At 39.4% G+C, this 15,091-nt stretch overlaps 2 protein-coding genes across 11 annotated transcripts in view; one reads left to right on the top strand and one right to left on the bottom strand.

Annotated features, from left to right (window-relative positions):
• Nucleotides 1–9: 9 nt before the first annotated feature.
• On the top strand, nucleotides 10–6,127 carry LOC106742316. Of its 3 annotated transcripts, none has more exons than XM_014615161.1 (3): nucleotides 10–700; nucleotides 1,381–1,567; nucleotides 2,092–6,127. In XM_014615161.1, the coding sequence occupies exon 3, from the start codon at nucleotides 2,110–2,112 to the stop codon at nucleotides 5,452–5,454; it is 3,345 nt and encodes a 1,114-aa protein (XP_014470647.1). In that variant the 5' UTR covers nucleotides 10–700; nucleotides 1,381–1,567; nucleotides 2,092–2,109; the 3' UTR covers nucleotides 5,455–6,127. The 3 variants fall into 3 exon arrangements, with proteins under 3 accessions (XP_014470647.1, XP_014470649.1, XP_014470648.1); XM_014615163.1 differs by lacking the exon at nucleotides 10–700 and having other exon boundaries at nucleotides 838–1,567; nucleotides 2,092–2,532; nucleotides 2,638–6,127; XM_014615162.1 differs by lacking the exon at nucleotides 10–700 and having other exon boundaries at nucleotides 838–1,567; nucleotides 2,092–3,156; nucleotides 3,241–6,127.
• A 73-nt stretch (nucleotides 6,128–6,200) lies between these two features.
• The window catches only part of LOC106742260 (intersectin-1), a 19,240-nt gene continuing 10,349 nt past the window's right edge, over nucleotides 6,201–15,091 (bottom strand). For 6 of the 8 annotated variants that reach the window (XM_014615018.1, XM_014615021.1, XM_014615023.1 and 3 more), the window contains 12 exons: nucleotides 10,263–10,384; nucleotides 9,563–9,669; nucleotides 9,408–9,480; nucleotides 9,110–9,316; nucleotides 8,961–9,044; nucleotides 8,687–8,842; nucleotides 8,451–8,591; nucleotides 8,120–8,360; nucleotides 7,829–7,903; nucleotides 7,513–7,587; nucleotides 6,735–6,908; nucleotides 6,201–6,643 (listed from right to left, as the gene is read on the bottom strand). In XM_014615018.1, the coding sequence (XP_014470504.1) occupies nucleotides 6,492–6,643; nucleotides 6,735–6,908; nucleotides 7,513–7,587; nucleotides 7,829–7,903; nucleotides 8,120–8,360; nucleotides 8,451–8,591; nucleotides 8,687–8,842; nucleotides 8,961–9,044; nucleotides 9,110–9,316; nucleotides 9,408–9,480; nucleotides 9,563–9,669; nucleotides 10,263–10,384 (1,607 nt within the window). In that variant the 3' untranslated portion in view covers nucleotides 6,201–6,491. The remainder of the gene's footprint in view (nucleotides 6,644–6,734; nucleotides 6,909–7,512; nucleotides 7,588–7,828; nucleotides 7,904–8,119; nucleotides 8,361–8,450; nucleotides 8,592–8,686; nucleotides 8,843–8,960; nucleotides 9,045–9,109; nucleotides 9,317–9,407; nucleotides 9,481–9,562; nucleotides 9,670–10,262; nucleotides 10,385–15,091) is intronic. The other 2 variants (XM_014615022.1, XM_014615024.1) reach the window with 2 other exon arrangements.

The raw sequence follows: 15,091 nt of genomic DNA, 5'->3' as shown, positions 1-15,091 counted from the left end.
CGCACGCGCGTGCTTACATATTCATTTCGTATAAATATGCATAAATGTGTGATATTTGTTCGTATTGAGTACGTATAGATATATTACGTATGCATATTGGTTTTATAACGTCTTCCGATATCCATATACTTGTGGTGCGCAAGCAGATTTTATATACAAGTATATACAGTTTAACGCCGAACGGCAGTTTTTCGTGGCAAAGATGCTCTCTCGATGGATTGCCAGTACATGGAAGAGGAGACACGAGCATATGAAAATATTTTGCTTTTACCGAGAGGCGGGAATTCTAGTAGATAACAGACGCTCGCGCTCTAGATGTGTTATATTCCCAAAAAATAATTGGTAGAATAAAAAAGATTTTTCCCGTTGCCACTCACTCCCACACATACATCTCGTCCAAGTTGGTCGAAAAATTCACAACGTAAGATCATCGTAAATTTTGTCTATGGTAAATCGATTCCGATCGTTAGATACTTGCAATTGAATAATGTCGTTAGTATAAAAAAAAAAAAAATGGACGAAATGTCCGTTTGGTGCAAGGTCGAAGAAACTGGTACGCCGGCCTGTACGCAGCGGGTCTGTGTGAGACTCTGCGCAATGTGGGTCGTCGTCTAACTGTTCTACGTACCGTTTCTCCGTCCCTGACTCCGTACCTTTCAGCAGCAACAAACGGTCTCCTATACGATGATGTACATATCCTGTACGTGTTACGGTAACGTTAGCGGCAACAGAACTCGCGCACGCCCACGTCCTTCATCTTGAAAATGTTATCAATTACCGCTAATATATATATATATATATGTACGAAATTTCGCTAAGCTTATAATCGTCTAACATTTTCGTCGCCCCAACCCTATAGAGATGTATTCGCATTTAATCAGATTTTATTTCATTGTCGTTAGGAAGGAACAGCTGTTGTAAGATTTTCTGCCAAATGACGGTTCTTTTTCAATATCCTTATTAAGGATATTGCAGTCGCCATTTTATTCCAGCATGATACATACACCGCGTGCAGAAAGTTGTAAAGTGTTCACTAGGTTGCTTTTCTGCTATCAATCGTTACACGTTTTCACATAGTTACGAAGCGTTGTGAAAATAATTCGCAGCTTGAACGCGCTCAAATCAGTAACATTTTTTGCGTTTCATACAAAAGCACAAAGATTTCCGTTATCCTTTTAATTTATAGCACGCCAGATTTAGCTATCGTAATCATCCGTTTCCTCATTTCTTCCTCGACCGAGGCATTCTCCTACTCTTCGGGTCAAACGAGATCTTCCACCGCCACCGGTATCCTCCTGCCACCTCCTTTTCGTCTTCCTCCTCGTCTCCTACCATTTTATAACGACAAGGCTGTTCAGTCGCAATACGTCTTTCTTCCAGGGTTACGAGCCTGCGAGTGACTTTTTGTCCACCAAGATTAGCGGGGGCTTATTAAAGTTTGTACATCGAATCGTCAAGTTTGATCGATCGACGGACATGTAAATAACTTGAAGTGTTCTAAGAAATCTCGAACGAGGCCGCATAGTCGATATTATCTGCGATACTATCTTCTGGCTATTTAATCAAGGTATAAAGCTATCTGAGAGAAATGTATTTAATTATTGATAAGACACTTTAGAGATTATTTGTGTGACGGCGCAAATTAATAATTAGTGTCAAAGCGCAAATTAATAAATTTGGTCAAGGCGCAAATTAATATGTAACAGAGATTTAATAAATAAGAGTTCGCGAGTTTTTAATTCTTCATTGGGGATTCAAAGTTGTTTCCAACGATTGTTCTAACAAAATGTGTAACATCTGAGATCTGTTGATTGCTGGAAAGAATTAACGGTGTGGTACATATTCCGTTTATATTTATCCAAGATCGATTTCCTCGAGCTAAAGAGCAAATTTTAGTCCTATGATTGACACGGATGCTTTATGTCTTCGTAATGTCTCTACATAGATTTTTCCGGTCGACATTTTATAGTCACAATTAACGGCCAAATTAATTTGCACAACATGTTATTATACTGCTCGTTATATGAAATATTACCATCCGGTCGGTATTATAGTTGGAAGGAAATTTACAGAAAGCAACATCTTTCACAGGCACCGCGTATGTAAGAAATGTGGCAATGCTTATGGATGCTTTTCGTTCTTCTGGCATGTGTGTCAGGCGAGAATCAAATGATGGGTGGCCACCTGGACAATAATGCAAAGTCAGGAAAGAATTCCTCCGCGTTAGGACGTAAAAGACATGTGGACGACCTTGACCCGGATCTCGTGGCGGAGGAGAGCACGGTCGCGTCTTCAACTGACAACGACGTTCCACCGCGTTACCATATCCCGTATCCTTTCGCCTTCAATGGAGGTAAGCCGTTTTCTTTAGAGAAGGACCCGATAACCGGTAAGATCGACTTCGAGAAAGCACCACTCGTCAGAGCTCTCAATTATACCGGGCGTTATCATCAAGAGAATGCTGACGGCGTGGAAGATACGGCGAAGATAAACGACGATGATGTCAGCCCAAATGAGATCAATACATATACGGTGAATTTTCACGATTTCTTAAACTTGCCCATCAATTATTCCTCGGACAGATACATCGGTAATGACAAGTATCCGTTAATCTCAAATTCGTATGCGAATACAAAGGTACAAAGTGGCGGCAACAGTTACAACACGTACAATCATAGACCTTATCACGTTGACACACATCCTGCTGGGAATCCTTACGTATCGATGAAAAGCAAAACTGATCTCAAAGCGAAATTGTCGACTGTTGCGATTATACTTTCCACGACTAAAGCACCTGCCGTGACCACGTGGAAACCATCTACCACTCCAACAGCGCTTCGTTCCATCATCGATCGCACTATCGCAGAGGAGAATGAAAAGGTGGAGGAGAGTATGTCGCAATTGGGAGCAGACAAGAGCAACATTCCGAACGAAACTATTGTTCGCTACAAAAATCAACCGACTCTGAATAATTTCGTATTACCTCATCAAGTGGAAACAAGGCCGCAACACGAAGAATATCAAGATTCTTACGACATTGACGAAGATGAGGAAGCCGAGGAGGAGGAGGAAGTAGAGGATTACACTTTGTCGCTTCAGGAGAGAAAGAATCACCTTACACCATCCAACGCAACTATCGTCGATGCGACAACAACGGTAAGTACCGACGGTACCGATAACGTGGTGGTTGTTGGAACCACGGAAGGTACAACCGTTACAACGGCACCTTCTTCCACGCAGCGTACGTTTCAAGAAGATCTACTCGCGAGCAACTCACTGGAATCCTCAATAACGAAGTCGCCAGTCAAGGAAGTTTTAAACAGTGGGCAAAGCATTACGGAGCGCTACGATTCGAATACAAGATCGACAATCAAGTCGGGACAAGACGGCGCGGAAGTCGTGAGCACGAGCAATATCGTCATTCCGCCGGATCAAGACACCGTGTCTTTCGTTTTAGGAAATCGTCAGAATGTTGACGGTGGTTATTATTCGATAGGGACTGCCACTGGAGAGAATCCTTACGGCAGCAGTTCATCGGATATCGAGACTCTTCGCACTAATCCGCCGCACAGTCCTATAAAAGAAATGAAGTACCACGCTTCCGTGGCGGATCGCCTCCCTATGCAGAAATGGTGGCTGCCCGGTCCCCTGCAAAGTTCCTTCGCTGCAACGATTGACACGAATAATGGGAAAGACGCGATAATGGAGGAACATATCGACGGCGAGTCGCCGACAACGAATCTCCCCACTGCTGATGGAGACTTACCGCAGCTCGCGGAAAATCTGATGCCACCTGCTCCGGAAAGCTCCGGCAGACCGCCGTACCACTATCATTATCACTACGATACGTTGCGAACGGAGGTGACACGGTTACCACCGCGCATTCACAAGCCACACTCGGGATCTCCGTTGGATGTCGCGGGACCGAGGAGACGTCCGTATTCACCGGACGCAAAGTTACCGAACATCTTGCCCCAATTTCGTCCTAACGCAAAGGCATCCCACGGTCATCGCTTCGGCTCGGATGTAATAGGAACGATGCCAGCTGGCTTGTCTCAGACCAGAATCAGACAAAATCACCCGTCGTCACGGAGGCCCTTTCCCCCGCCGCCCTCGTATCTTCAGCGTCTAAATCCTCCACCGCCGCCGATCCATGCAGTCAGGCTAAAAGTGGATGCTTCGACTCACGAAACCGAACCGACGATACGAAAGTTTCGCCCACCGCACTATCCGGTTTTGCGCGGAAGCACGGAAGGAAGTGCCAACAAATCGATCGATCGTTCAACCGAGCAGAATGAGCAGCGAAACGAGAGCGGCAAGACGCCTCGAGGTAAAAGCGAAGTCGCGGACGAAAGCTCGGAAAATCTTTACCCGGAGGAACCGCCACCGAGGCCGCCTCTGTTCCCCAAGCGTAGAACGGCAGATCCTCTGCACGTTACAACTTTGCAAATGATGATACAACACCATGGTGAAAACGAAGCTAAACTTGTGCAACCTGTCGTACAAGCGGAACGTAGAAAGTCGTCGGATATCGACGATTCGTTGGAGATGGCCGAACAACCTGTGTACGTTGTATACCCGGTCAATACCGCGGTTAACATACACAATCCGGACGATTCGAAAGAAAAGGACGGAAGTGTCGTCGTAGGTACGCGAGGGCCGCACCGGCCCTTACCACCCGATACTCTGCTCCAGGACGAGAAAATCCATACAGTTTACAATGGTAGACCCGCCGTGGACTTTCCGTATCCGTTGGAGCGTCCCGATCCGCTGTTTCCCGGCACGAAAGAAACGCCTCTGTTGGTACCCAGCGATCAACGACAGCAAATAATTACCGCTCCCGATCGAAACGAGCAGGACGCGATAAATGTTATTCCGTACTTGCAAGACTTTCTTCCGTTTCAGAAGAAGAACGACGCGGCTATTTCCGTGACGCTGCATCGCACAGCGTCGATTACGACACCGTCGTCAACATCCGAAACGCCGATCGCTTACGTTTACACGCCGACGTATCCTACTCATCTCGACGACGGTGCAGCAACGAACATCGACGGCATACGAACGGCAACGGTGTTGCTACCCTCTCAGCAACCGTCCAGCTCTTCCAGTTCGGCACCAGCGCCGCAACACTTTATGGCTCCTTTCGTCGCTAGTATAAGCGCCGAGACACCTAGCAAAAATGGCTGGAGCGTCGTCGTAGTCGATCCTTCGGAAGAAGCGGCGGCGGACAAGAAACTAGATAGTGACGACGATGCGAAAAAACTTGTCAGCCCGGAGATGGATAATACTGAGAAAAACGACTTCGACGTCGATAATTTCAAGCCGCAACTCTTTGGCGGATTTAAGCCAATTTATGAATTTCCCACGGAAGATGTCACGGGAGAGACCAGTCCAGGTGACGATAAGAATATCGAGGCGGATACGTCGAGGCATTCCAAGGGGTTCCGCCTGTGACCGCTGAGATATTCAAGATCGAACGTTTTCATTATTCTTCTCGTGCAAACTTGAACGATAACGAAAGCGCAATATATATGTATAGCATAGCGGAGAGGGCGAGAATATTTCTGCACGTTGCCTAACGAAATGACATATCATCGTGACAGAGTTGACTCAAACAAATAAAAGACTGTACCGTCCATTTCTATTTTAGAAGTGCTCAAAGATAATTTTCGAAAGGTCAATCGTTAAGATAATCGCGTCAAATCATCTCTTTATCTACTTCCGTCCAAGGGGTATTTTGGACATTATCCCGCCAAATCATTCTTCACAGTTGCCAACACTACATTAACCGGGAAAGGACGAGAAAATATTATGAATCAAATAAGCTTTTCGGATTTCTCAAAGGAAAGTTATCTTTGAGCAATATTACTACTAACTTTTTCCTAAATATTCCATTTATTATATCGCGAAGAATGTTGTGTGCGTTATGAACTGATGTATAATTTATTGTAATTATTAATTAAACCATTAATTAAATTAAATTATTATTATCCGTTAAGGCCTGCCTCACAGTTAGTAGTGTTCAACTGTATCGATGTAGCCAAGAAAGAATAAATCGTATCGACGTACATGCGATACGCTGGAGAAATGTAATAATACTGTTATATATATATGCACATCACACACATCTATACGGTAATTTCTTTTTATTGAAAAAATCCAGAAATCAGAACAAATGAAAATAAAATTTTTATCTTGGAAAACGCAGGCAACTTCTCTCCTCCTCCTCCTCCTTCAAAATCGATAGAGATTGTAAAAAAAAGTTCGCAAAAAGTAACCTATATTATATCACAAATACATTTTTTGTGTATCCTCACATGTCGTGTAAGAATGAAATTACGCGATTATTCACCACATGCTAAAAATTTCTCTTCCAAAAAGAAAAAAAGGATAGAAAAAAATTGGCTTTAGCGCCTTTTGCCACTACACGTTTCCTCGTAAATCCTGTACATTTTTTACGCATACAATTAGATAGATTCGCACTATGCATTTCATCTGTTACCAAATAGCCGAAGATCAAGCTTGAGAACGACATCGCCGCTTTCGACTTCACGCAACTTTATCCTCTTTTGGATCGGTCCACAGGAATCCTTGCTATCTCTCATTATGTCAGCCACTCTGATTTCGGCGCGGCCAAGAAACTCTGCGCCAACAACATTCAACATCGCCAGTTGAATAATTGTGTAAAATTACCGAAAATTACCGCCTTAAGGATTGTTATACGTGAGACATACCGTCAGGACTGTAGTATCCTTTATCGAATACTGTGATGCAGAGAGTATCCTCCAGTAAATCTTTTACTTGGAATTGCATCGAGGCATCCCACAAAGGACAATCAGTCCCGGATACGACACCGGTTCTTTCCTCTTGAGATCCCATAGACACTTTGCAAAATGTATTACATTTTCCTGCAAGTGAACGAAGAAATGCATATATATGCGCGTATGAGTCGTGAAAAAAAAAAGTGGAGAACACGCATAATAATTCTTCATAATAATGTTATAAGTTTACAATTGTATATATTCTCCCCATTTTTCCTTTCAAGCGGTTAGTCCTTGCGGCAACCACTACACTCAAGCTATCCCAGACCTAAGCAGCACTCTTATAACCACGATTTATTCACTGATATGAAAGTTGATCGTACTTGCGTCGCAAAATTGAAATGCTTCGATATCGAATTATAAATAATAGCTAGAGAAATATTTTGTACTGCAAGATTTAATCGGTTTATGACCATCATCTTAACATAATTTTCTGCGTCATTTTTTTTCTTGGTTTGGAAAAAATTTCACAAACAATAAAACAGGTAAAGTAATTAATTGTGAAAAGAAAAAAAAAAGAAATTGAAATAGTTTTGCCAAATGCATGCAAAAGCATGATGTACCGCTACGAAAGAAGAATCAGTACGATCTCACCGAGTTTCGATCAACTGATTTGATGACCTTCGATTTACGAACCGATATGGGGAACAAGCAATATTTCGTGCTATTAAACGATATCTCGATACTCTACCTTTTCTGCCATAGACAAGATCTTCAGCTTCCACAACTACTAGTCGCAGCCTACCTTCGGGAGTTCTCCTGCGAACTATAAACATGGCAGATTTCTGTTAGTAGTAAAGCGCTACATGCAATTATAACACCAAGATTAGTATACACGAAATATTTCATTAGTTCCTCTTCCATGTTTTATACACAGTCGAAACATACAAATATATACAAACACAACAAAATCTACACACAGCTTGAACACACGCGTTACAATAAATAAACAAAGTGAGCGATTATCATGCGTGGAGCCACCTTGATCATGCGCGCCGGATGCTTACCGGATGGGGCTTTCAAGTTGAAGCCCTCGAGCACAGTGACAAGGATTCTGCCGCACGCTCCAAATTGCGCCTGCTCTGCTTATCCGCATAATAAATCCATATAAATCGTTGATTGATATCGCCGAGAATCACAAGTTGTGTATTAAATTTATTATATCACACAGAGACTGTGCAAACGCAATATCGCGACGATGTAATAAGAAACAACGAGTAAGCATTATATCCAAACAACGTGAGAAAGCAACAATGACGGTTACAAAAGTAATATATATATATATTGCATAAACTCACTCGACCGTTGTCTCTGCAGGCAATTCCTCTCGTTTTCTAAAAATTTTCTACGCGCCTCTAAGATTCGTTTCGTCCACAATGAGCACTCGCTCGAAGACGGTGCTAATAATATTATCGGCTTCTTTAGGTCTTTCAGTCTTAGGGTTTTCGATGAACTGTCGGCTACGTCATTTCCGCTCAGATTACTGTTTCCGTTTCCATCGCTTTCTCCGAGCAAAGACAATTCGTTGAGAAATATTGGCTACGAGAAAGAAATGAGTCACTCCACGATGATTGTATGAAAATTTCTGGCCTATACATCCTTTCTTACTTTCCAAGGCGTTTCACGTACCTTCCTATACATCTTAAACTTTTGATGTTCGTTACGTTCAAATGAAAATTGTTGACAGCTCGACAGGGAGAATTTCACCGGTTGGACGAATAGCAGGAAATCATTTGTAAGAAAGCCAACGAGTTCTTTACCGCTTTTTGACTGAACAAAAATGTGGAGACACTGATGTAAATAATCGAATATGTGCGGCACAAAATCTCGAAGTTTACGTGACATTTTTGTGTAATTTTCATCACCTTATGAAGTATACCGTAATGTATAAGTTTCCGTGGGCCTAATGAGTTAGTTAAAGAATTGAAAATAAGTTGCTCTTCAAGACCATCACATACCACGTGAGTTTGCAACCATTCCAACCTATCACTATTTTCTTTCTCTCTTACTCCTTCATTTACCTGTACGATATTAAATAATAAGATTGATCAACTTTGTGTTGCATGCTATACAAGATTCATACGCCAGAGTTACAGTTTTCAATATGTTATACCAACTTGTTCGTCTGACGATCTTTACCTGAATACAAAATTCCTCGGATTTTGCCAATGCCTCTTGAAGATATTGCCTATCGGGATGATCGATCGGCGTGTATTCTAAGATCTATAATCATCGAGTGTCATCGTAGAATGTAAATTATAATTATTACGCAAAAATCACACACATACCTTGCTAATAATAAGCGGGTATTTGGTTATTCTTTGCATCGGCTTAATTAAAAATGAACTCAACGGCATTCCCTTCGTTCGTGGATCTTGTTGACACGCGTGCGCAACTCGAACAAATTCCTGCGAAGTTTCTGTTAAACATTGCAAATACATTGCAGCAGATATTTGACAGCTGCAAAATCTTATGTAAGCTGACATCCTAGGTATCTGTACAAAATGCGTATAAAATTGTATTAACAAATTTAAATGAAAACACATGCGTGCAATTTTTTCTTGTTAAAATCGTAAATATACTCACATTTTCACATAATATATCTCCAATCATTCTAACTATTCCACCATAACTATTGTCTCTTCTTATTCGTAATGTTCTGGAAAAATTCATCCATGTATCTTAGAAATTTAAATAAAACCAAAATACATTAAAAATATTAACAAAGAAATTCTGGTTACCTTAAAAAGTTGTCGTTACACGCGATAATATCTCTCCAATTAATAAATATTTTTTCTATTTCATCGACGCTCAAGACTAGACTTTCGATCAACGGTTTCTCGAAAACCTAAAATAAATCCACATATGTATATAAAATACGTATAGATGTCTTAGATTTCTCCCTTTGCTCGTCCCTTCATCTTCGTATATCAATCCCATCAATTTGGAATCAAGTATTCCCCTTAAATCTTTTGAACATATGTCGTTCCGACCAGTACTATCGAACCGGGTACACACACCTGGATATTTCGTATAAAATTCACGGACACTACCCGGAAAATATCCGGAAGACCCGCGTATTTATCAATCATTTTTCCTTTCATTTCTCCAAGATACCACCATGTGTGATTACGGTGTAATTTGCCAAATAATCCAGGAAATAGTCCAAAGACTCCGGTTAGGGCACAACTAGCCTGGACTTGATGTTGAAATAAAAGTTCGCGGAAAGTTCAACAAAGGATGAGCTTTTGTCCCATGTGTGTGTGTGTGTTACTTTAACCACCATATGAATTTCATCTACCCAACGTAAAAGATCTTCAGATGAAAGGAAGAATAAATCCGTGACACCCTAAATATGTGTATTTGGTAAAAAAAAAAAAATAAAAACAAAATAAAAAAAGAAAAAAAATAATAAAACATGCCAAAGAGAAAAGAATATACCTCATGTACTAGCCTCATATCTTCTATGTAAGCTTGTTCAGTCACAATTAGCTCTTTAATATGTTCCTGGCGTTTTTTTTCCATAGGATCGTGACATATTGTATCGATCACCGATTCATTCACTACACATAAAATATATACAAAAAATGTTTCCTTGGTGTGTAGCTGGCTATTACGTAACTTTAAAGAAAGAAGAAAGAATGTACGCTAAAACTATACAAGTTAAACATTTCAAAACATATCGATTTGAGAATACGTTTTTGCGATAATATCAAATAATATTTGATTAGCAAGGGTAGTTTTACAACAGACAGATATTTTATTTCAATTAGCGGTGAGATGCGAACGTATATGCACATATGAATATGTTTACATACGTGTAAGAACATCGGTGTACATATGTGTGTGTGTGTGTGTGTGTGTGTGTGTGTGTGCTAGGTGGAAACAATATTTCTATACGTGTATGTATAAAGTATGTGGACAAGAGATTCATATAGTCACACGGAATTCCATTTTTTTACAACATTCTCCACTATGTGCCAAATTACATCATACTCTAATGAAATTCTTGATGAGATTTGATATTACAGTGAACAAACAACTTGCAAATAGTAACAATCTTAAGACTATAACGCGCAACTACACAACTACATCGACTAAGGATAATCAGTTGCACAACTTGCTTTAAACATCCCGCCATCACCTTAGAATAACATTATGCTGTGTGGACTATGGGCTTGTTTGGAACAATCAATTAATTATTAAGCACATCATTATTGTGATATAACGTCACTCGCTCGTGTCGTGGAAGATTTTATATAGGGACGCGTAAAAGTTGAATAGCAATGAATAAATATGTGTTGTGCGCTTGATTTTCACTGAGATGCATGGAATTATCAGCCGTTCCACCTTTGCTTCAATAAATAATTCAATGCTTAGATCTCTCTCTCTCTCTCTCTCTCTCTCTCTCTCTCTCTCTCTCTCTCTCTCTCAAGAATCCCTAAAGAAGCCAGACTGCCATACATTTAATTGTTTATACCGGTATATCAAAGTTTCGTAAATGCGTGTATATACCGAAAGTGATTTCTAGAGAAACAATATAAACATTTGAATATATATAATATAATATAGTACATTCTTTATAACGAAGCGTAATATCGTAACGCGTGAGCTGCATAGTACAATACGTTAGATGAACAAGACGCTGATTATATAATCAGAGAAATAAACTATACAGTTGGGGTGACGGACTGCATGATTTGACGGAAAAATTAATGAATAGTATCAAACGATACATAATAATGTTATCAACCCTACTAATGTTTATGTTTTATTCAACATTAGCGACTCAGCATTACTGCTCACATATGAATGCTATTTATTTAGGCTCTCTGTTGTAAAAGGCTGTGAAAAAGGAGCACGTTGTCCTTAGTCTTCCATTATATACTTGTGTTCGCGATGATAAGCGACACTACGATAAACGACTAGAAACTATAAATCATAAGATCAATAAGTCACGCCGAATTTAGGGGCGAACAAGCACAATGTCATTTAGTAAAGTCACATCACATATATTGGTTCGTTTAGCTGGTTTTCGCTCTTATAAAATTTCTTCGCGTCTCTCTCTTTCCCTTAACCTCGATTGAACAAAAACTGTTTTCACACATCACACTCGCTAATCAAACGAATTGTTCTACAGTTTCGAACACCTCAAAATGAAAGTTGTGTACAAAATTTCTCGAAGATCCTTCCGTTTTTATGTCTTAGTTCTGACCATAACGATTAACTATTGGCTGTTCAATCGTGAGATTGTTCTTATATCCTCAACACTTTGTAGGCCTCTGATGTTTGAGACGAATGTGGTTCGCACTAAGCGTACCATATCAGCATTCACACGTAAAATAATGGATAAACTATAACGCAATCGTTTAGCATTTTTTTTTTCAATAAAAATTTCTATTTTACGCATCTACAATTACACAATATGTACAAATGAAAATGAGTGTGCAAGACATAGCGATGGTATTCTATATTACAAAAAAACAATCGAGTTCAATCGGCGACGTAAATTTCGATCGACCACTGAAATGTACAGAAGCAAGAAATAAGCAATGTGAGAATGAAAGGACACTCGGTCTCTTAGATACGTCATACTTATAAAATATTTTACACATCCACAGAAATTGTGGAACAAAACTTGTGTTTTTAGTAAGCTTTAAACAAATTTCTATATTGACGATGTTAATTCAAACGTGCGCCTTGTCACGTGCGAGATGACACTGTGCGCACATTGAAAAAACTCTTGAGTCAAACAAATGACTTAAATATTAAATAACAGTGGTATTCACATACCATGACGTAAAATGTTAAATACTTCTAACGTGAATAAGCTAAAAATTTACTATTATATTGTTTCTTAATTGTACGTCAGCATATAGAGAACTGAGGTAGACCTTTGGTGTCGGTGCAAATATACGGTCAGCTGGTCGTAACATTAATGAAACGATTTAATATTCAAACGAGCTTTAGTAGATGCGTGCGCGTTGTTTTCATACATCACAAAAACATAGTATTTGCATGAAAATCATTTAAGAGTGTGAAACTTAGTTAAGGGCTTTTGTGTGTGTGTGTGTGTGTGTGTGTGTGTGTGTGTGTGTGTGTGTGTGTGTGTGTGTGTGTGTGCGTGTGTGTGCGCGCGCGTGCGTGCGTGCGTGCGTGCGCGCGCGTGTGTAGAGCGACGCATAACATACGACAATTTGAGAGAGAATGATAGCGTTGATGAAGAAATGAGTGCAATCCCCGCACCAGAGGTAAAGGAGATTTGTATAGTGTATATATAATATATGAATAGAGGCTATATGTATGTGTGTGTGTATGTATGTGTGTATATATGGAAACGAAGAGAATCAACCCTGAATCTCTTTTCCTTGCCCTCTTTCCCTTTATCCTTTTCCTCTTTCCATTGTCTCGCGTAAATTGTTCCACCTCTCCTCCCGTATTCTTTCTCTCACTCACTGCTTCTCTTTCATTTTTCCCTCTTGCCCCTCCCTCCCCTTTCCTACTTTCTCGCTTTATTCCTCACTTTTTCATTTTTTTTATGCACAGTGTCTCCAACGTTGAGACTTCTGTCTTGTTGTAACACGCCGTGTTGAATGTAGAGACTCTGCTATTGTTCTTACAACACTTCAGGTGCTCAAATTTTAACCAACAATGCTGTACTGCTGCTCCGCTATCCTTTATGCTGCGTGTTAAGCAAAAGCGAAAGATAATCATTAATAAAAAAGAGATTACAGAATGCAGATAATATAGTCTATAAGAGAGTAGAAATAATCGATGCAGCTGTCTTTATCGAGAAGCATTCCTCCTAATTCGAAAATATTACGCCAGTCGTTCAAGAATCATATCATTGCTCTTATGCAAAATGTATTTCGCGATATAAATAGATCGTAATATACGGCCATATGATTGATTATTAACGGAAAATAAGCTGAAACTGTAAGCACATATTTTATCGCATCAAAAGTATTATGAAGAAACGGCTACCTCTGACGAAGAGATGGACGGACGAACGGAAGGACGAGTGTTGGCTTACATGCAAGGCGGATATAGGCGCAGGCTGTTTAAAAAACTGAGAAAGATATTCGTATATTTCTATTTCGATTTATAGAATATACTTAGGCAATAAGTGAGTGACCGATCTCTGTGTACTCGTGATATACGTAGCAACCAAGCTAAATAAACATACATTAGATGGAATAAGATTGACATTGTGGGCAATTATTATCATAGAATGTTAAGCACGCTTGATTAATGACGATGACTAAAACGTCATATTGCATCTCCAGCTACAGATGACTTCTGATTTATAAAAATACTTATATTAGATAGCTCTACTTACACTAATTATATCATTATTTCACACATATGAAATTTTATACCAAATAGATACATATTCTTGTACCAAACTAATCATTACAAGAAATTTATGTCTACCGCTATCGTTTCATTCGTTATAGTTTCAATTAATTCTGAAGAGAAATAGGTGTTGTGTGAATCGTTCTTCTTGCTTCATTATCTTATAAGCTATTTTACAAACTATTTATTTATGACAAATACTAACGATAGTCACACACACACACACACACACACACACACACGCGCGCGCGCGCGCGCGCGCACGTAGGGTGAGTCACTTAACTTTAGAAACTTAAATATATAAAAAATAAAACAAAATAGAAAGAAATGTTCCGGACAAAGTTGTAGGGCTTGGAGGAAGATATAAGTTGGTGACCTCAACTTCGTCGTACTGTCAATAATTCAAGATCATTTCAACTTCATTTTTTCAAATGGAATTATATTGTTTTTTCTAATACAAATCGACTTCTCCGTTTATTTTGCGTATAAAAGTACTAAAGTAAGATCGTCGATCATAAGTGAGTGCTTTTCGAGATATTTTATTTCTCCTTCTTATATTTTTCAATATAAGATATGAAATATCTCGTAAAGTATTCACTTTTCGATAACATCACTTTAATACTTTTCTGCATAATAATATGAGAGAAATCGATTACTAATATTTATCATCGCACATTGATGTATTTGCAAAATGCAATGTATTTTTTTAAATTGCAAAATGCAATTTATTTTTTTCCTATGTTTACTTACAGCGATCGATTCCACTTGTCATTTTACGCACAAAAGCATGAAATAATTTTATCGAAAAGCGAATACTTTATTAGATATTTTTAGATATTTCACATCTTGTGAAAAATATCAGAATAAAAATAACTCGAAAAGTATTCATATTTAGCCCTTGCCTTAGTACTTTT

The sequence above is a fragment of the Dinoponera quadriceps genome, unplaced genomic scaffold (genome assembly GCF_001313825.1).
Source record: "Dinoponera quadriceps isolate SergipeBrazil2010 unplaced genomic scaffold, ASM131382v1 scaffold628, whole genome shotgun sequence".
In the NCBI taxonomy this organism is placed as follows: Eukaryota; Metazoa; Arthropoda; class Insecta; order Hymenoptera; family Formicidae; genus Dinoponera; species Dinoponera quadriceps.
Note: the sequence above shows the minus strand (reverse complement) of the source record. Positions and strands in the feature narration are given on the sequence as shown.

Coding starts and splice junctions, on each gene's coding strand:
- LOC106742316 (XM_014615161.1), top strand. CDS start 2,110: ATGTGGCAATGCTTATGGATGCTTTTCGTTCTTCTGGCATGTGTGTCA.